Raw genomic sequence first — 21,435 nt, forward strand, 5'->3', positions numbered from 1 at the left:
TGCCGCTTTTCATAGTCGCTGGGAGACACTGTGGTCTCTTTGTAGATATTTAGTGTCCCGGTTTTTGTGTCTCTTTGATATTGTGTTGTGTCTCTTTGAGGTTGTGTCACATTGAGGTTGTGTTGTGTCTGGTTGAGGTTGTTTTGTGTCTCATTGAGGTTGTTGTGTGTCTCTTGGGGTTGTTGTGTGTCTCTTTGAGGTTGTTTTTCTCTTTGTAGATATTTAGTGTCTCGTTGAGGTTGTATGTCTCTTTGGGGTTGTTGTGTGTCTCATTTAGGTTGTTGTGTGTCTCTTTGAGGTTGTGTTGTGTCTCTTCGAGGTTGTTGTGTGTCTCTTTGAGGTTGTGTCTCATTGAGGTTGTGTTGTGTTTCTTCCTAGTTGATATACACCCTTTGGTTGACATTTTGTAGGTCAAGGCCAGGGAGGGGTGCTGATACTTTGCCCCTGTTTCAGGAATCCATCCATGTTCAGACGAGGTGTGAGCACTAGAACATAAAGTATTCCACACACACACTCTAGTAACCGTAGTCAGATGGATTAGACTTTGGGAAGTGCCGGAGTCAGAACGCTGAAGTCTCATAATTACTATCAGAGTTTACAGGAAAATAAATAAAACAGGGATTAGCGCGCGCAACTGGCAGAGGGTCCCCCTGGCAGACATTTTTAATGCGTTTTTCATTACCGGGGAAACGTGTTTAATGATAATTTGATCTGTAGTCATATTCACAAAGCCTTCCAGGGAGAGGGGTGGCTCCTAATTGGCCAATGAGTAAATTCTAAAAATATCACGCTTCACGATTACTTTTAGAAGTCAAACTGAAAACCGCTCACGACCGTGTGACAACCGAAGTTCAGGGAGAATTTGGGACGTGTTGTGGAAGTTAAAGATCGTACATCAAAAATAGATGCTGCAGCTACACTGCAACCTGCTTCCCCATCTGTCCTTGTCATCCCAACATCCGACTGCTGCCTGTTAAGTGACAATTATAGATTCATATAAACATATATCTCATATCTGTGTATATTGGGCTGAGCAGTTTTGAAGAAAACTGTGATTGTTTTGGCTGTTATTGCAATTGCATTATGATTTGTTAGAGGGAATGATCGTTCTCATACGAAAACATATTAAAATGATTATTATGTGGCAATCTGTATCAAATAACATTCTGAGGAATCTGATGAGTAGGCAGCACAACTGTATTTATTTAAGTGTATTCTGACACACAGTTTGCTTTAAAGCAGTATAGCAGTGAGCTGTATTTGGATGAATTGTGGCGTATAATGTGTCGATATATGTTATATTGTAGAACAATTCAAGCATCTAATTTTCACCAATATTCTAAGTTGCTGCCCTCTCTGTGGTGTCAGACCTTCTCTTTCACCTCAGAAAAAGAGCGGCTGAGGCGTTTTGTCGATGGCTGCTGGAGAAGAAAGGCTTTGTGGCGGCGAGGTGGCGGTGACACGGAGACGAGTGTAACCTGAGAAGCCGTGTCCCCGTTGGCTGAACTCGGTCTTTGAACGCATCAGATTAGTCTCAGCCTTCTTTTTTACTGTTTAATGTTCATCAGCAGAGTATTTCTCTTTTGGATGTATGAGTACTTCACACCTCAGTCACTCATATCGAAAAATAAACACCTAAATGGGTATTTTTCCTCCCATGACTCTGAAAGAAGACATATTATGGAGCAGAATAACCCCAAATCGACCCGTGCATGAAACAAATAGGATGTTTTTGCCTGTAGTGTCTCCCCTTAGAAATGACTGCTCTCCAATGCGACTTGTCAGGGTAATGATGGCAGTCTGCCAATCCAGCGCTGCATGGGTTCATGCTGGAGCATCTGTCACATCTCTTTCTCCAACTCGGGCTCGTCTGGTTGTCGCCGGGAGAAACGAAGTACACATCCAGATTAAATGTCACAGATGTAAACCCGATGTCCTCTCTCACCCCTTCAGCTTCGATTCGGAGAATGGGCCCTCGCCAGGACGCAGTCCCATGGATTCGCAGGCGAGTCCTGGGTTGGTGCTCCACCCTTCTTTCCCCCAGAGCCAGCGCAGGGAGTCCTTCCTGTACCGCTCGGACTCGGACTACGACACGTCCCCCAAGACCATGTCCCGCAACTCCTCCGTCAACAGTGAGGGGTAAGCATGAAGCCTTCCTTTCTGGCAGATTTCATAATGAAACACACACACACAAATCCCTGTACTTCCATCTTTGTGAGGACCCTCATTGACATAATCCCTGACCCTGACCCCGACCCTGACCCCTAACCCTGACCTGTCCCCAATCCTAACCTGAATCATAGAACCAAGTCTGAACCCTCAAACAGGACCAACCCAAATGTCCTCACGTTGATTAAAAGCTTGTGTCGGTCCTCACTAGGAGGCAAGAACAAGAACACACACACAGTCATGTTTTCATGACATTATTTGGGGAGAAATTACAAACACACTTCCATTAAAGGTTCTCTGTATGATGTCATTATTTACAGTAAGGGACCTTTTTGTCACAAAAAAAGAGGCCCCACAACGTGACTGTATAATCAGATTTTTGTCCCCACAAGACGGGTAAAACACAGCCAAACACACACACACACACACACACACACTGCAGTAACTGCACATTATCCCAATCAACACAGCGGTGGTTATGATTGTAATTATGCATTCATTATGCTAATGAAATCATGATGAATCCTCTCAACATCAACTGTTGTTCTGTTTGCTGGCTTGCCTCGCAGTAAGTTGAACACACCCCAAACCCTTCCATTAGTGTGTGTGTGTGTGTGTGTGTGTGTGTGCAGGACTATTCCTCTGTTTGGATCCACATAGGTCTTCGTAAACAGATTCGGCCTCTCATATAAACACTAATACTTCCCCTGAACCGCTGACGTTCATCTCACTCTGCGTTTTCTTCCCGTTGTCCTGCAGGCACGCTGAAGACATGATCGTCACCCCCTTCGCTCAGGTACGCTCTCTTCGTGCACGCCGCCGTCTGACACGTTAAATGGCTGTAAATGAGTTGAAAAGGGGGCTAATCAGTGCTGTGAACTTGTCCCCTCCCTCCTTCTCCCCCTCCCACGCTGTCCATCCACCCCCAGGTGTTGGCCAGCCTACGAACTGTAAGAAGCAACTTCACCATCCTCGCCAATGTCACAACACCCACTAACAAGTCAGTATCATGCTGTCAGACACCCCCCCCCCCCCTCACCACTTACACTCCTCATGCCTGCTCAGTTTGCAGTGTGTTGTTACGTCTCTCCTCTACTTGTACTCTACTTTGGTCATCATGATTAACCGGTTTGTGATGATCAGGCTGTGCCAAAGGGAATATATATCATTATTACATTATTATTATTATTATTACATTATATACAGGACTGAGTCGGGGAACGTCATGCCTCCGATGTCCCTGACGCTGTGCCCAGACGATGGAGAGACGGTCAATAACATGAAAACCATTCTCCTTTGTACTGCAGCAGATAGAGGGAGCTGGAGCTGGCAGGCTTTTAGCTCCACGTCGATATGATATATATAAATATCTATATATATATATATATATATATATATATATATATATATATATATATAGCTATTCACCACGGAATTATGAGCATCTATAATTATTCTTGATTATTGTGCCCTGAAAATGCCTCACTCACTCAATTATGAGACCATGAAGGCTACTTGAAAGGAGAGCAGACTATTTTTGGATAATTTGAAGCGAAACAAGGGCAATTTCTATGTTTTATTTAATATTCAAAGACATTTGAATCTTGGCGTTTCTTTTTCGGGGGCAAGTTAAGGAAGAGATATTTCCACCCCTCTGTGAGCGGAGCCTTTCGTTGCCTCGTCCCGTTATGCTGAATGTGTGTTGAAGCCCAGCAGGGAGCAGCAGTGTGCGGTTCTGCCTCTGATGTAATGATGTGTTTGTCCACAGGAGGTCACCAGTGACAAGCCAACCCACTGTTCCCCAAGCTACACTCTCTGGTATGTTGTCAGCTAATTAAAAACTCTTAGTCTAAAGAGTCCCACAGTCCCCCCTCACACAGCTGTGAGGACACACTGAAAGGCTCCCACACCCCCTGAATGCATCATCAGTCATGACAAATGACTGCACAGACCATCATGTGGATACCAGACTGGATATATCTAAAAATAAAAAAAATGTAATGCTAAAGCTACAAAAGATAAGTGTTGAGAAATAAAGCCAATGCTTACACAGTTTAGTTTTTGGACAAAATATATCCAGTTGTGAAAATGGTGCAGCATTGCAATGAGATATGACATTTACATTACATTTATGGCATTTAGCAGATGCTTTTGTCCATATGAACATTTGTATTTAGTTTCAACCAAACATGTTCTATTAGAGGCACAAGCAAAGATATATAGTTTTACTGTTATAAACACACTAAAACACATTGTACTTTTGTCTCACTCATCACTGTGTGTATATAATCTGTGTGTCTGTCCTTCCCAGAGGAGACATACCAGCAGATGGCTCGGGAGACTCTGGAGGAGCTGGACTGGTGTCTGGACCAGCTGGAGACGGTTCAGACCCACCAGTCCGTCAGCGAGATGGCCTCCAACAAGGTGCACACCTGCCCCCCACCACACACGTTACCTGTCCTTTCATTACTGGGTTGCACTTCCACACATTGGGCTGTTTATTAGACGTAGTGGAAACATTTGTTTCCTCGGTTTATTTGCAATCCTGTGGTATGAATTGATGAATCGATGGCAGTGAATACTAGATGTGTGGTTAACCGTCTCTTTGTTAGAATAAACACATTGATGAAGACATGCAGCCAGGTTCCACTGAATCGGCTGTGTGTGTGTGCATATGGGCTGCTTCCTAAGTGTGCCTGCATTTGTATTTGTGGAGGGGGGGGGGGGCAGTCAGTGGGTATGGAGGACATGAGAAGGGGGGGCTGATGCTGATGTCTCTGCTGTAACCTTGGTTGCTATCGAACAGCAGCAAGGTCTGCCCTTCCCTTTTAGTCATTGGCTTTCCACTCTGACCACAAGCCATGTGGTCTGTGCACCGACCAATGAAATCGAGGTGATGCTCCTTTAATAGTGTGTCTGTCTTAAAGCGACAGCGTCGTGTGCCTTGTTTGTTAAATGCTGGAAAAATCTTCCCATGTTGCACATCACTATTATTCATGTTTCTAATCAGTCATGCTCATGATGGAGGGACTGAGATAGCAGGAGTGTGTGTGTGTGTGTGTGTGTGTGTGTGTGTGTGTGTGTGTGCACACACTGTGCAGAGAGAAGTCTCCCGGGGTAAACAGTCTCTGTGAATATGTTGCTGCCTCTTCGCAGCAGCAGCAGCCGAGCTGCAGAAATCCTCCGCTGAGCCAACATGGAGGTGCACATGAATATTCCCACTCAGTCTCTCACTCTTACTCACACCCTTGCACACACACATATTTTCGACAGACGTACATGCTGTCTTGTTGCACATGCGCACTCGGGCTGAGAGAGCAGAAGCGAGCACACACACACACACAGACACACACACACATGCATGCGCCTGCAGCCACACTGCCTGATTAGCTTGCAAGAGCTGTCTACAGCATCCAGGGAAATGGCGCAAGAGGCAGAGCATTGGAGGAGGATCGACAGCCCGAAGCGGCAGGATTAGACCTCTGGCGGTTTGGCCAGCTGAGGCATGGATTGACTCGGAGCGAGGGGGACGGGGGCTCCGGAGCGATCGGGAGGCAGCCTGACTCAGTGTGTGGACTGACTTTGTGTTGCTGGGATAGAGACGGCACAGGCGGGCTGATGCACCGGTAGGACTGGGCCGGGCCTCAGGATCCGTACCGTGGGGGAGGGGCAGTCGACGCAGGGAGAGGGAGCCTGTTTTTCCAGACCACAGCTCTGGTGTGATTCTTCAGCCTGACCGTCTGCTACAGGCCTGTCTGCATCCCTCTCTGTCTCTCTCCATCCCTGTTTTTCTCTTGTTGTTGTCATCCCCGTCCTCCTTCCCCATGTTCCTGCTGTCATCCAAGCTCCCTACACCTCCATCACTCGACACTGTGGTCAGCTCTCTGTCCTGCCGTCACTCCATCCCCCTCACCTCCATCATCTAGATTTTTACCGTTCAAGCAGCTCATTTTTCCGTTTACATCCCTCTCACATTCCCACTCCTCCATCGGCTCCTCTGTGCCCTTCAGACCGTCCCTCTTCCCGATTCCCTCCATCTTCCCTCCTTCGGCTCCCGTCCACCTCGACCCCACACTGACTGTAGATTGGGGTCAGTCTGCTCAGCAAATGGGATGAGATGTAGTCTCCACAGCAGCCGGATCCAGGGGGCTCCTGGTCTGCCCGTCAGGGGGACCCTCATCTTCGGACCACACTGAGGCTGGAGCCTGACTCAGGACTGACCGGTGGCCTGCTTTGGGGTGCTGCATGTAGGCGAGGACAGTCTTGCACCAGCGGCCCCTACCCTCACCCCCTTCCCCCCGTTCCATCACCCCCTCTCGGGGGGCAGCTGTCACTCTGGAGTGTCCCGGCTTGACTGGCTGTGGCCTCTCCTCACGCACCCTGACGACGCCCTCATGCCACTGGGGCACCCGCAGCTCCCCCACGCCACTCCACTACCGCACCTCCTGCCTGTGCCACCGGCCCAAACCCCCCGTCACCCTCAGCATGGGTGTGGTGGAGGCCATTGACCCGGCGCCATCCCCCTGCCCCTCGCCTGTACCAGGGGGCTACAGGCTGCCCCGCTCCTCCAGCTACAGCCCCCTGCAGGGGAGGGCAGGGGCAGAGCTGGACCTCGGTGCCACGTCCGGAGGGGTTCTGGAGGGGAGCGGGACGGCGGCGGAGCGCAGGACCCCGCTAGTGGACCTGTTCTGTGAGACCTGCTCCAGGCCGTGGCTCATCGGCTGGTGGGACCAGGTAGGGCTCGGGAAGCTGGCAGAGGGCAAACCAGGCCTGGCAGTGGCCATCTTGGATATAAAGCTGTGGACTCTTCTAGTGTTATGTTTAAGCATGCTTTAAAAACTCGTCTGTGTGTCTTTTTAATCCAGCGGTTGTGGTGTCAGCTTGCAAATTGAATGTGTTCATAATGGAGAATCGATTTGTTTATACCGGAATGATGTGGAGAAGGAAGGTCCGACAGTGTGTGTGTTCACGTTCATAATTTATATGATGTCTCTACTGCAGGTACCTTGCACTGTCACATAATGTCCATTTCCATCCTCCACACCTGCGTCCCACATCCCTCTGTGTCCCTCCTGCTAGCTGGAGGCTGGCCTCAATACAGACTCAGTGAAGGACGATGCTTATTGTCTCAGGACGGAGTTTATGTGTTAATCCATAAAAATGGATCAGGTTAGACATTGTGTGAGTTTTCTTTGACAAGTCAAGTCTGCATTCTGCTTCTGTCTCGAGTGTTTACTTCAATGACATCCGGCACATCGGGATAAATGAGTTTGATTTCTGCTGAGTCAATCAGTCGTACAGGTTGTGGTTCAGACGAGGGCAAGACATTTTGCACGTTGAGTTATTGCTATTGGAGATGAAATAAAAGAAATGAAGGCCTCCTGGGTCGCTCACATATGCAGGTGTATAATGTGTTTGTGGTCATGTCTGTGCAGCGTTCGCATGTTTGCTTCATTAGTCAGTGTCAAAGGAAGAGTGTTGTTTGTCCTGGCACTCGGACTGGCACCGTGGAAGTGTTGGTTGGCAGCTATGACTCAGCGTTACAGCATTAGGGAAGGAAAGAATCACAGAGAGAGAGGGAGAATGGAGGAGGTTTAGGCTGAAAGTGTGCCACGGGGCTCCGTTTGCTTTCCTGGCTGCTGGTGACTGATTCTGCCTGACTGCTGCTACGATTTGCTGTCAGAGTACCTATTTGCTCGGCCCGTCATGTGACGAGCGCCGGCCTGGATGGCATCGGTGGGAGAGTGAAGATGGAGGGAACTGTGTGGAATGCCACAGGAAGTCAGAGTGGAGGATTTGGGGGATCGGGGGCAGTAGTGGAGAGAGAGAGAGAGTGTTGTTTACCTCAAGAGGGTGGGAGGAGCAGATAGAAGTAACAGAGAGACGTGGGGGGAGGGGGAGACAGCAGAGGAGGGGAGGGTTGACCTTGGTAAAGGTCAGAGACACCTGCCTACTCCCTCAGATCGTCACCCAAGCAGCCACCGTGTTCTCTCTCTCTCTCTCTCTCTCTCGCATCAAGCTGAAGGACTGACTGTGAGGAGGCAGTTGCCACGACAACCGCTCCGGTTGCCATGGAGATTGTTATGTGTGAAAGATCAGTCGGCAGGACACAGGACTGAAGGGTTTTTTGTCCGAGTCGTGTTTTGCGCCTCCACTTGACTCGTGCAACAGGTGACCGTCGAGTCTCCAAACGTCACCTTTATCTGCCGAACGATAGAATCCCTTAGAAGCTGAGAGAAGATCCGCTGTTTCATGTCTGCAGGGGTCGTGGGTTTGGTTTCTGTAGTGCAACGACCTGCAGACTAGTTGCTCATGCCACTGGAGGTGTTTGGAGAAGAATAAACATGCCACATATAAATATATATGACTGATCAACATGGAAGCACACAGGATCTGGGGGGTATTGAACAGTATGTTCTCAAAGACAGGAGGCATGATTCATCATTAATTCTCTCACCGTTTGGTGAATGAAGCCAGATCGAGATGAGTTATCTTCTCATATTTGAATGTTTCTTGTTAAGCATAATGTTCATTATGTTTTTTTTTTTTATTAAAACAATCACACGTGTCTGTCTCTCCTTCCCTTCAGTTCAAGAGGATGTTGAACAGGGAGCTGTCCCATTTGTCAGAGATGAGTCGCTCAGGGAACCAGGTGTCAGAATACATCTCCACTACCTTTCTAGGTAAAGCACACCTGCCAACCTCCACAGCAAGCCACTGCTTTGTCTCTGCCTCTGACCCTTGACCCCCCTTCCCCCCAGATAAGCAGAACGAGGTGGAGATCCCGTCCCCGACACTGAGGGAGAGGGAGAAGCCCATGTGTCACATCAGCGGTGTGAAGAAGCTCACGCACAGTTCCAGCCTTTCAAACTCCACCATGCCTCGCTTCGGCGTGAAGACTGAACACGAGGACGCGTTAGACCGGGTAAAGACATAATCATGTCTGTCTCTCTCTGCTGTCTCACTGCAACAGAAAATCCTCTTGTGCAACAATAAAGCTCTGACCTGGAGTTCACAAACGTGTTCACGTTGTCTGTTGTGCCTTCAGGAGCTGACCGACTTGAACATGTGGGGCCTTAATATCTTTCGCGTGGCAGAGTTCTCTAATAACCGACCCCTCAGCTGCATAATGTTTGCCATCTTCCAGGTGAGAGACGGACTGAGCTGGATCAGAGATAATATCATGTAGCATGACGTATCTGTGACCACGACCCCCTGTGTGTCTGCAGGAAAGAGATCTACTGAAGACCTTCAGGATCCCTGTGGATACGTTCGTCACCTACGTCATGACCCTGGAGGACCACTACCACGCCAACGTGGCCTACCACAACAGCCTCCACGCTGCAGATGTCACTCAGTCCACCCATGTTCTGCTCTCCACGCCGGCTCTAGATGTAAATATCACCGATGTCTGCCAGTTCACATCCAACTTCACTAATCCCAGCAGTTTAACTGGTTCCTCTCCTCTGACAGGCTGTGTTCACCGACCTCGAGATCCTAGCGGCGTTATTTGCCGCCGCCATCCACGATGTGGACCATCCGGGGGTGTCCAACCAATTCCTCATCAACACAAGTGAGATTAAGAGACAACAATGTGACCAAGTTTAGAAAAGTCTCTAAGGAGGCAGGAAAGCTATAAACCGGGTTAATAATGACTCGTCGCTTTAGAAGACCATAGGCAGGTGTCTAAGATCCTCTAAGAATGAGACGAGGCCACTTTTCTAGGTCAGCTCGTCTGATTAGAGCTGGCAATTCAGTTATTTCTACACAGGAACACATTCTGAAATTAAGTTTTAATAGCTGAGAGGTTTTTTCTAACACCTCGTTGCCTCCCTCAGACTCCGAGCTCGCCCTGATGTACAACGACGAGTCCGTGCTGGAGAACCATCACCTCGCCGTCGGCTTCAAGCTTCTCCACGAGGACAACTGTGACATCTTCCAGAACCTGAGCAAGAGGCAGCGGCAGAGCCTGAGGAAGCTAGTTATTGACATGGTGAGTCAGCACATTCTGTGTCACGCTACTACCCGTCTGTTCTACGTCTTTCTATCCTTTCTCCTAATGTGTTCCTGTCGTTTTTCCTTCCCAGGTTTTGGCAACAGATATGTCCAAACACATGAGTTTGCTGGCAGACCTGAAGACGATGGTGGAAACCAAGAAAGTGACAAGTTCTGGAGTCCTGCTGCTGGACCACTACACCGATCGGATTCAGGTGAGGCATCAACTTCCGCTTCATTGAAGAGTCGCTCCAACGGACGGATGTTCTTCGTCTGTTCAGACAACATGGAGCTGAAGAAACGTTAAGTAATCTCTGCCTTAAAGTGGGGATTACAAGTGGTAGAAGCACCACTGGTCCAGATCTGCAGGATCACGGATTACACCGATATATTTGATGGATGAAGCAGGTGTTACTTTATGTTGTCTATGACATCAGGGTGATATTTGACTTGAAGATTTTGCCTGAGATTAAGAGGAGCGTGAGAAAGGCAGGAAGAGAAAGAGCCACAGTCTCTCCCGGTGTCTAAGAAGAAGTTGTTGTTGTTGTTGTCTATGGAGTGTTGGCTGTGTATGTCGGTTTGAATCCTGACTGCTTGAGGTCCAACAAGTGTCCATCCATCCATCGTCTACCGCTTATTCTGTATTCAGGGTCGCGGGGGGGTGGGTGAAGGCGGGGTTCACCCTGGACAGGTCGCCAGTCTATCATAGGACCGTCCAACAAGTGTTTCTATGGGAATTCTTTGATTCAAAAGTTTTGGAAAGGAATTAAAGAAAGAGGCTCCTCCTGCATGTCAGCGTCCTTCTCCGAGACACCGAACCTCAAGTTGCTCCCCAGGAACGTTCCAGTAGCTCACTGCTCCTACAAGGCCCTTTCTGGACAAACTGAGCATCTTTCAATGAAACAAATGTGTGCAAAAGAAATGAAGAAAAAGAAAAAGTAGGGTTTTTTTTGTAGTTTTAGAGGGAAGAGACTGGATTTTCAAAGAGAACGTCAATGAGGCAATCAGAAACCTCCACACACATCTGAATTCAGATCTCCTCATCCTCTTTTGCATGTGCATGACACAGTATATCGTGTGTTTGTGCAGGTGTTGAGGAACATGGTGCACTGCGCTGACCTGAGCAACCCCACCAAACCGCTGGCTGTGTACCGACAGTGGACGGAGAGGATCATGGAGGAGTTCTTCAGGCAGGGAGACAAGGAGCGAGAGCGAGGGATGGAGATCAGTCCCATGTGTGACAAACACACAGCGTCCGTGGAGAAGAGCCAGGTAAATGAAAAAAAAGCTGTGCACAACTGTGTGAATGCTGTAGGCGGGTGCTGATCTGTCATCTCGGATCACAGCAGTCGTCCTCGTACATCTTTAATGCTCATTTGTCAGGAGTGAAATGACAACCGCTGTGATTTATATGATGAATCACAGTCCGACTCTTTTTTTTCTGAATTGCAGGTGGGCTTTATTGACTACATTGTCCACCCGCTGTGGGAGACGTGGGGGGACCTTGTGCACCCTGATGCCCAGGACATCCTGGACACTCTGGAGGACAACAGGGACTGGTACCAGAGCACCATCCCACAAAGCCCCTCGCCTCCTCCCGTGTGCCAGGACAAGGAGCTGAACGCCTGCTTGGACAAGTTTAAGTTTGAGCTCACCCTCGAGGACAGCTCCCAGACGGAGGAGGGGGACGAGGGGGACAAGCCCACGCCGAACCACGTGTCACAGGACTGCAGTCAGGGGGAGGAGGAGGAGGAGGGTCAAAAAGAGGAGGACACATTGGCGGAGGAGGACAATGAGGACATAATAGAAGAGGAGGATGAGGTGGCGATGGAGGAAGAGGAGGTGGAGGAGGAGGAGCTGAAGGCTCCGTCGGAGACGAGATCTGAAAAGGAGAGACTTTCTGACACAAGTCCTGTAGAGGAAGAGGAAGATTCTTCTTCACAAGCTGAAGACACATGAGTCCTGCTCCCGTGTGTCCTCCTCTTCACTTGCACACATTATCTTGTTCATCCTTTCAATGGCCAAACCAAGAACAAATAAGACTGCAATGACAATACAGACCTTTAAATATATTTTTCAAAAAAGGGAAATAAATTAAAATTGCTTACAGAGAAGGTAATTACACAGCAACTGTAGATTTGGAGCGGTGACGGAGTCCTCCGACCGATTTCACAACGAACTTTAGACTAAAGAGGATTTTTAGGCGAGCGTTAACGACGGGCGACTGAAGACAGCGTAGCATTCTGGGACTGGAATGCACACACACACACACACACACACACACACACACACACACACAAACACACACACACACACACACACACACACACACACAGACGTCGTGGGAGGAAGTCACGTAGAACACAGACATCGGTCATGCCTCCTCTCTTGCAGACACACTCGACCGTGTGTTTGTAGGTGTGCATTTCCACGAGGGACTTGGATCAGTTAGGAATCTCTTTGGAAAAAGCCATCTCTTAATGGAGTATTAACTAGTGTTCAGTCAGTATTAGTAATTCATGTTTGGTAGAACCTCAACACAAACTGTTCTCCTCAGAAAAGCTACACGTCTGAGGGACTTTTTTTTTTTCCATTTCTGTCGGAAAGAAAAAAATAGGAAAAAATCCACAGAGTTGGAGGAGATCTAAAAGAAGATCTGGAAGGAAGAAGAAGGGACCCCCGAGGTCCCGTACCCCCTTTCCCTTTACGAGGAGAGTGCTACTGGTGCAAGATGGCTCTGTGCCTTTCTGAAACACCAGCTTCCTGAACGGAGCTGTCGTGAAGCAATGCATTGTGGGACAGGAGTGTCTGATTTTGTTATCATTTCTCTTGTTAAAGATCTCTCTCTCTACTGTTCATTGCATCGTCTCTCATGTTTCTGTGGTGATTTGTTTTCAGCTGAAAGTCTTCCTTTGTTGCTCTTCTGGTAATATAATAAGTCTGAACTGGAGATGCAGAGCAACCACCACCACCACCACCAGTGGACTTTTATTTCTTTGTTTGATTTCTGAGAATAAGCCATGTGATGCTTTGAAGCATATATTTTGCCTATTTTATATTTAACAGTCGCTAAATATGTTGATACAGAATTATTTCATCAGCAAAACAAAATTCCACTCGCCATCTCACGCCCACTTGCACTGCGTGGTTACGTCTCCTCACACACACACACACACACACACACACACGATTCTCACCAAAGTAAAGGATGAGAAAGTGATTTTTTTGAAGGAACACAGATGAATAAGAAAATCGGGGAGGCAGAATGTCAGGAGAGAGAGAGAGAAAGCTTGGTCTGGTGGTTCCCGAATCATCCGTGTTATGTTTCAAGCTTGTTTGCCTTAATGTCAGAAGCAGGATGCATACCTGCCAGTATGTAGATTTATAAGATATATAATAGATATCCTGGTATATTTATATCACGTCTGTATGCTTATTTCTGTGAGTATCAGTGTGTCTATACACGATGTATCCAGCATTGCATTCGGAGGGGGGGACGGGGGACATTGCTGTTGTTATGTTGTTTGCTGTGATCGGACCAACATGAAGAATGTGTTGCTTTTTAATCATCTTATAGCTACCTGGAGGCGCGCGGGGAAATAAGAGATGGGAGTGTGGTGAGAATGAATAAGGATGTTTGAATCTGAGCAGATATTGATTTGTGGATGGAGTTGATGCGTGGATGTGTCTGCTTGTGTGGTCGTGAGTGAGACGGAAAGGATGCTGAAGATGTTGTCATGCGTGTCATCGGTCCGTCGTTGGTGTTCAGGGTTCGATCCGCGCAGCTTAAACAGGTCACAGTTTGTTTGTTTTTCACAGGGTAAAATAAAAGAGTGTGGTTGTTTTAAAGGGTAAGAGCGAGTTCCTGCAGGTCAGTAACCGAGCTTACCTGAAGACGCCACGGCTCGGTCGGCAGAAGCCTGTGTGTTTGGATGCCGGGCCGCCACACAGGGAGTGGGAATCCAGGATTACTATCGCAGTCACTCAAAGTACAAAGATTCCCATATGCATCGGCCTTTTACTTTAGAGATGATGCTTTGTTTTTGTGGCTTCTTGTTATGTCATAAGCTATAAAAAAAAAACATTAATATTTACTTGCCATACAAACACAATACTGTAGCAATTGTTTCTTATTAAGACAATTATTCAATTGATTGATTGCTGCCATTCTTTTTAAATGATGAAAAGAAAACCATGGGAAGTGTTTTCTTTGAACAGTTTGTGTACAGTTTATTTTTATATCATTCTGGTGGATGGTCTGGGAAAATGAATCACGTGTTGATGATATATAGCTATAAGCATTACCACTCTTGTATATAATGTAATATTGGATTGTAAATTGCAAATTTATCCGAGTCATACTGATTGACAAAAGACAAATAACCAGGTTTTTGAGTGAACCACTAAAACACTGCAGGCCGCATCCTTCACCTGTTTCATCCTCTGGTTCTGTTTTCGCTCACATCTTTTTAAAAACTGTCCACGTTTATTGTTCAAAGTCAAATATATTTGTACCAGCACTTTATTTGGTCAGGTTTTGAGGCAGACAGTGTGTTTCAGGTAGTGTATAGTCTGTGCTGGTGGTTTGGTCATTGGCAGTCACCTGTTGATTAATATCCCATTGGGCCAAATCACAAACCGTCATTGTGCAGTCGTCAATGTTAACCCCTTTTCTAGAGGCATAATCAAACAAACGTAGTCATTCTGGATCAATAGTCCATGTGAGATTGAAGTCACTCGACTGACAGTCAAATGTAAGATGATGTAGTCACATAGGATGTGACATAAAGGAAATACATGTGTCCTTATCGAACTTGGCCATTTCTAGTACTATCACACCTCGATTTCTTAGTAACTTTAATCATTAGCCTGAAAGCCTAAATGTCCGTCCAGTGGTGGCCTAACGAGCTGGATCCCATCTGGGTTGCTGTCAGGTTACTTCGTCGCAGACTGACTCCCTCTGTGAATAATTCTCTGGGCTTTAAATTCATGTTTGTTCACAAGTGAGAAAGATTATTCATGGGGGGGAAAAAACAAAACATGAAATGATTGTAATATTTGTAAATGATCTTGCTGTAATGTGTAAAATGTGTCCAAGTTATTTTTTATTATATTATTTTTATGAAAGTTTTTCCTCTCAAACAGAGCTGAGGTGTCATTTTGTGAATAAATGCATTTAATAAGCAAACATCTATATATAAAACAATATTATAGTATATCAGTATATTTTTCTTTTATTTCACTGTTCGGTACTGTAAAGTGTGTTAAAAATACAAATAAAGTAAGATTTTTATATTAAATGCAATATCATTGTCATGTTTGCTGTTATTGCAGTTACCACTTATGCAAGTCCACTGTGTAGTGTTTTTATTGTAGTGTTTATAGTCCAGGGGCTGGTAATGTTGCAAGACTAAAATATTAACTGCATACTGTAGTTAACAACCCTCAGTTTGACATTTAGACTATTTTTAAGATGCATTTGAATCATATTAGCAGTTTTAAAATAACATCTGTCCGCTTGGACGTCATTTTTATTGAATTATTATTATATTTAATTAGTTATTGTAAATGTAACAAGAGTTTAAAGTTGATTATTACCTGCACCTGTCCCTCTCTGGCATGAGATGGCTGCATCCGCCCCAGAATCCTCCGCTTCAGACGGGCCATGGCTCTCCACCAATCACAGGGGCTGAAAGAAAGTGGGCGTCCAATCAGGGTGAAACAAGACAGAACGGGGGGCTGGGAATAGCTACGCATGCGCATTGACACTCCGGAACTCTGACCGGTAATGACTAGCCATTAGCTTGTTCTAAGAAAAGACATGTTTGACTTTGTAAACTTCGTACACTAGATTCATTCATGTATAACAATAATAATAATAATAATAATAATACATGCGTGCTCTTGGTGTTTTTTTATTTACGTGTGAGTTAATCGGTTGTTTTTAAGCTAAACTCGCTAGCTAGCTTTAAGCCTGTTAGCTCTCGGCTAATTGACAAATAGCCGTTTTTTACGTAACAACACGCGTTGATTCTTAACGTAGCTTTGTGGCTTGTGTGTGTGTGTACGTCATCTCTCTGTTACACAGTGCTTCCTGTATTAGCCTGCGTTTGTGTGTGATTGAGGCGGTTCCGGTCCGGTTGACTCGCTCCGTACCGACCCTGTGTGGAGCTCCATGATGCGGTCCTGTCGGTACCTGCTGCTGCTGCTGCTGAGTGTGGGAGTGTCCGCGGTGGAAATCCAGCGCCCCCGCGGTGTCCCTTTGTCAAGTAAGGACTTAGAAATGTATATATATATACACACATCTATGTTTAATTGCTGTCTAAATCTATCTATCTATCTATCTATCTATCTATCTATCTATCTATCTATCTATCTATCTATCTATCTGTCTATTCATTGCACTGATTGTTTCTTCTGTTCAACCTCGACAGAACGGCAGTTCTATGAAGAGGGCAAACCTTTTACCTGCCTGGATGGCTCCCGCTCTATTCCCTTTGACCGGGTGAATGATGACTACTGTGACTGCCAGGACGGCTCTGATGAGCCAGGTGAGTAAGACCTGCGTGTTGGAGACTCCAATCTCACTGTCTACTTCTATTTTCCTTTTTACAGTTCAGTGAATTAACTGAAATTGTTACTAATTAATGTACAGGAGGGCCTGCTTCTTGCTTTATCATGACCATATAGAGCGGTTGTTTTGTATATCTAAACACACCTTTATTTGCAGGCACTGCTGCTTGTCCCAACGGTAGCTTCCACTGCACCAATGCAGGTTTCCGACCAGGCTTCATCCCTTCCTCGCGCGTCAATGATGGAATCTGTGGTAGGAGTTTTAAACTGCTGATCATTTCTTTTGAGAGTTTGTTGTGTGTGGCTGGGATTTTGATAAACGCCTGTGTTTCCTGTGCAGACTGCTGTGACACAACAGACGAGTACAACAGTGGTGCTGCCTGTCAGAACACCTGCAGGTGGGAATGTTTATGCATGCTTCAGTCGTAGCCTGGTTTCCCTCCAACGAGCCAATACTTCTGCTGTCATACGCATTTAGTTTCCAGGAAATGTTAAAGGCGTTGTTTTTGTCCATGTCGCAGGGAGATGGGGCGCAAAGAGAAGGAGAGCCTGCAGAAGATGGCAGAGATCGCCAAGGAGGGCTTTATGCTCAAACAACAACTTATCCAGGAGGCCAAGAGGGGCCTCGAGGATAAGAAGGTGTGAATGACAAGAACATATTTGGTATTTGTTTATTGAATCATCAAGATCCAGAGCTCTGGAACGTGGATTATTGCATCGTCAAATATGTTTTTATACAGATAGTGACACTTTAGTAATGACGATGTCACTTGTTGTGTATTTTGAATGGAGTTTTCAGGGTTTGCGTGGATCTTAAAGATATTATTTTGATTTGTCTCAACAGGCCAAACTTACAGAAATTGAGGTCAGTAAGAAAGATTTGGAAACTGGATTGGAGGCTCTGAGAACTGTTAAGGAGACTGCAGAGCAGCCAGAGAAAGAAGCCAAAGAGCGCCATCTGAAGGCCTGGGAAGGTAAATTAGGATGTGAAAGCATGTGACCATCTGTTTATACAGGGATTCACTTTACCCATAGTTTAGCTATTAACTATTTTTGAGCTACATTAAGTTTAAAAATGTGATAATTGAGCTCAAATTAAATTGTTGTTTCAGATCAAAAGGCTATAATTGAAATGGAGAAGGACAAAGCTCGAATGGCTGAAGTGTTTCTTGAACTGGATGATGATGCAGATGGCTTGTGAGTATCAGCACCCTCCAGAATGATTAGCACCCATAATGAGGGAGCTCACCAGGGACAACGTTCACAGGCTTAAAATCTGATGGCGTGCTATAGAAACTACAAATGTTTAAACGTTTTCTATTTACACTTTGGCTGATCATAGTGTTTTTGTTGGCCTTGTTGTGACTGATGTACTTTTGTTTGTCAGCGTCTCAGAGGCTGAGCTTCTGTCCCACCCTGAGCTCGACCCAGATTCAGCAGACTCATTCACGCAAGCAGAGGTTCAGGTAAATGTTTTCTGTACAGCCCTAGTTATCATTATATGTTAGTACTTCAAGTAAATTAAATGAAAATGTGAACGTTGTCTTTGGTTTGTATAGGCGCTGTTGGGAGGAGTGGACAAAGTGGACACCATAGCATTTGAGACTGTTTGGATTAACATCAAAGAAAAATACATATCGGAGGTAATAAACCTGATGATTATTCTAGTAAGCTCCGTGTGTTTTCACCCATCGGCTCTTCTCAGGTTACCACTTCCTTTGCAGCAGGCCAACGTCGAGATCCCGGCCGTGGTGGAGACTCCACCGGAGGAGAACCGGGAGCTTGAGAACGACTCTGAGCCGTACGACGACATCCCGGACGAAGAAGAGGATGATGAAGAGGACGAAGAGGATGACCAAGATGACGCAGACTATAAGGTAGAGCCACAGTTTCTCCATCTCAATTATGCTGAATGACTTCTGTAAGTTTCTTCCCAGTGAGTCACTCTTTATGTGTTGTATGTGCAGAGCCCTCCTACGAAGCAGACCCAAGAAAAAAAGGATGACGAGGATGAGGGGACTATGCCGCCCTACGACCAAGAAACGCAGAGCCTCATTGATGGTGCGTGTGTGTGTGTGTGTTCGTGTGTGTGTGTGTGTTCGTGTGTGTGTGTGAGAAAGAGTGACTCAGCCAGAGTAAGTGAGTCACCCTGTTAAATAATAAAAGGAAAAAAAGCAAAGAAATGCCTTCATACCTTCTTGTTAGAATGTTTTGTATGCCAACTTGAAACCCATCACTCCTTCTGGTAGTTCATCAGAGTAATGGGATTTATTGAACAGACATACGACGTGTATGTGTGTGAATGTAAGCCACATCGATGTATGGGTTTGATTACATTTACATATTCTAATTCTGTACATTTGATTCCCAGATGCTCAGAAAGCCCGAGATGCATTTGATGAGGCTGAGCGAGCGCTCCGGGAGGTTGATGATCAGATCAAGTAAGTCCTACGTATACGTAGAAAGGGCGCTGGCAAAAATGCAATCAGTGTGTGTTAACACAACCGCCGTCAAACTCTCAAAAACAACGGCTGATTGTTTCGTTGTACAATCTGCATGTTACAAGTATGATTCCATGCTGGGTTTTCTTTCTGTCTGCAGGAACCTGGAGAAGGAGATCTCATTTGACTTCGGGCCCAGTGCTGAGTTCGCCTACCTCTACAGCCAGTGTTATGAGTTGCCTACTAGCGAGTATGTGTACTCTGATTTTGGATAAAAATGCCTTGTATTCATTATATGATCCTGCTTCTGAAGGTTAATTCTCCCCCTCTCAGGTACGTCTACCGGCTCTGTCCATTCAACAGAGTATCCCAGAAACCCAAGTTTGGCGGATCAGAAACTAACCTCGGGTAAGAGAAGGTCTTTCTTGTTCCTTAGGATTTTATGTCCACACCTGGCTTATCCCTAACTTTTCAACATTTGTTTTCGGTAGATCATGGGGACAATGGGCAGGTCCTGAGGGTAACATCTACGCCGTGATGAAGTATGAACATGGAACGGGGTGCTGGCAAGGCCCCAACAGGTCCACCACGGTGAGATGCAGTTAATTACCATTGAATGGTTCTCCCTGGACAAAGCACAGTGTAAACTATATATTGTTTCGTCTTTCAGATTAAGTTGATTTGTGGAAAGGAGACGGTTTTGATATCTACCTCGGAGCCCAGCCGCTGCGAGTACCTGATGGAGTTCACCAGCCCCGCTGTCTGCCAGGAACCTCCAAGCCTGGATTCAGAGCTTCATGGGCACGAAGAGCTCTAGATCCACTTGATTTGTGAGTAACTCCTCGACGTTAGCTGGCAAACTTGAACATTAATAGATTATCTCACACTGTTCTGTGTGGTCTGCTGCAGCAGTAGGATCTTAATCTTGAGATTGTGTCAAATACTGCACCTACAGTCACCAACTGATTTTCTAAATGGTGCTCACGCAAACAAAATGAGAATCCAGCCAGTCAGAGCTGCAGAATGTTTAGCGTTTCAACATTTTGATGAGAAGAAAATCGGTTGTGCGGTAACAGCTTCCCTTTAGAAGAAGAGCAAGATGGCAGCGAGAGCAAGGTCACTTCATTTGAGTTCCTTGTAGCTGGTAAGTTGATAGAAGCTTCATGATAAGAATTGAATGATGACGAGTACATACAACGGTGTATTGTGCCACATTAGCCAACATTTAGCCGTTTCTCCTCCTGTTTTCATGATGCCATATTGTAGAAAGTCTATAGAACCAAGCTGAGCTTTGTTAGAATGATAGTGTAGAGGGGAAGATGGTCTGGGAAATGTATGTATAGTTGACTTAAATAAACACAGTCTAACTTGAATGTAAGCGCTGATGGAACAAGAAGTGGATCCGCCTCCCCTTCTAGGAAACAAACCTCCAGTGATTCCTTCTTTCACAACGAGGAAGTCATGACTTCAGCAAACAAGCCGTTGACCTGACCGTGCATGTGCTGACTCTTGCAGGTTGTTCTCAGGGGACCACAGTTGCCGCGGCAACATGAAGTTGCCATGCCGTGAGCGGAATCACCTTGGCGTTGATAAACAAGTGAGACTAAACAATGGAAATTCCAGTAGTAGTTATGTCGTCTACACATCCATCTTCCACTGCTTCATGTTCAGTTTCTCTGATTTGTGTCAAATGTAGTCATTCCATTGTTTTCAAATAAAGGTAATTTTATCATATTTCTAACTTGTCTGTGTTTAAATTCAGTATACATCTCCATTTTCTTCTATCTATCTAATACTGGTGCTTCCAAATAAGGTAAGTGCATTCATTCATTAATTGTAGTAGAAAAACATGACTATGAATAACATTAAAAAAACACTGTAAAAGAACAGTATAACACTATAATATGCCATTTTCTGCTGAATCAAAAGAAGAAGAAAAGAGTGAGTTTGGTGACGTGGTGAAGTAGCGTGGGATCTTCAGTGTTTGTCTTCACCACCTTTGCAGTTATTTTCGTCGGCTCCTCCTGCTTCGTGTTCATCATTGGGAGGTTTTTATCGGAGTGAATTATCTGCAGAGGTGATGGGAGCCGGTAGAAACACTGAATGATGCAGTTTCTCATTAAAACGGTTCCTGTAACGCTGTCTGTAATGGGCCTAGGTTTAGGGTTTCTGGCAGACGATCACCACGCTGTGTTTTCCTCCAGGTGTGAAACGTGTTGGAAGTATGTGACTCGACAACATGAATAAGTCGAGTTGT

The 21,435-nt window shown here is 45.9% G+C and overlaps 2 protein-coding genes across 4 annotated transcripts in view; both read left to right on the top strand.

Moving 5' to 3' along the window:
• Positions 1 to 15,478, top strand: part of pde4a (phosphodiesterase 4A, cAMP-specific) — a 39,741-nt gene extending 24,263 nt beyond the window's left edge. For 2 of the 3 annotated variants that reach the window (XM_084037065.1, XM_084037066.1), the window contains exons 2-15: positions 1,954 to 2,139; positions 2,929 to 2,965; positions 3,099 to 3,169; positions 3,938 to 3,987; positions 4,481 to 4,593; positions 8,759 to 8,852; positions 8,931 to 9,094; positions 9,218 to 9,316; positions 9,399 to 9,563; positions 9,643 to 9,742; positions 10,008 to 10,162; positions 10,257 to 10,379; positions 11,254 to 11,436; positions 11,617 to 15,478. In XM_084037065.1, coding sequence (XP_083893191.1) covers positions 1,954 to 2,139; positions 2,929 to 2,965; positions 3,099 to 3,169; positions 3,938 to 3,987; positions 4,481 to 4,593; positions 8,759 to 8,852; positions 8,931 to 9,094; positions 9,218 to 9,316; positions 9,399 to 9,563; positions 9,643 to 9,742; positions 10,008 to 10,162; positions 10,257 to 10,379; positions 11,254 to 11,436; positions 11,617 to 12,123 — 2,047 coding nt within the window. In that variant the 3' untranslated portion in view covers positions 12,124 to 15,478. Of the gene's footprint in view, positions 1 to 1,953; positions 2,140 to 2,928; positions 2,966 to 3,098; positions 3,170 to 3,937; positions 3,988 to 4,480; positions 4,594 to 5,340; positions 6,904 to 8,758; positions 8,853 to 8,930; positions 9,095 to 9,217; positions 9,317 to 9,398; positions 9,564 to 9,642; positions 9,743 to 10,007; positions 10,163 to 10,256; positions 10,380 to 11,253; positions 11,437 to 11,616 lie in introns of those variants that run through there. The other variant, XM_084037067.1, reaches the window with a different exon arrangement.
• Positions 15,479 to 15,933: 455 nt separating this feature from the next.
• Positions 15,934 to 20,912, top strand: prkcsh (PRKCSH beta subunit of glucosidase II). Its single transcript, XM_084036560.1, has 18 exons — positions 15,934 to 15,949; positions 16,253 to 16,433; positions 16,599 to 16,715; positions 16,895 to 16,990; positions 17,078 to 17,135; positions 17,259 to 17,376; positions 17,582 to 17,711; positions 17,850 to 17,934; positions 18,125 to 18,203; positions 18,297 to 18,380; positions 18,462 to 18,614; positions 18,705 to 18,798; positions 19,109 to 19,178; positions 19,339 to 19,428; positions 19,512 to 19,586; positions 19,670 to 19,769; positions 19,849 to 20,008; positions 20,694 to 20,912. Exons 2-17 carry the CDS (start codon positions 16,340 to 16,342, stop codon positions 19,993 to 19,995), a joined length of 1,590 nt encoding a protein of 529 aa, XP_083892686.1. The 5' UTR covers positions 15,934 to 15,949; positions 16,253 to 16,339; the 3' UTR covers positions 19,996 to 20,008; positions 20,694 to 20,912.
• Positions 20,913 to 21,435: the final 523 nt, after the last annotated feature.

Source organism: Eutrigla gurnardus (genome assembly GCF_963514095.1).
Source record: "Eutrigla gurnardus genome assembly, chromosome: 20".
NCBI classification, from domain to species: Eukaryota; Metazoa; Chordata; class Actinopteri; order Perciformes; family Triglidae; genus Eutrigla; species Eutrigla gurnardus.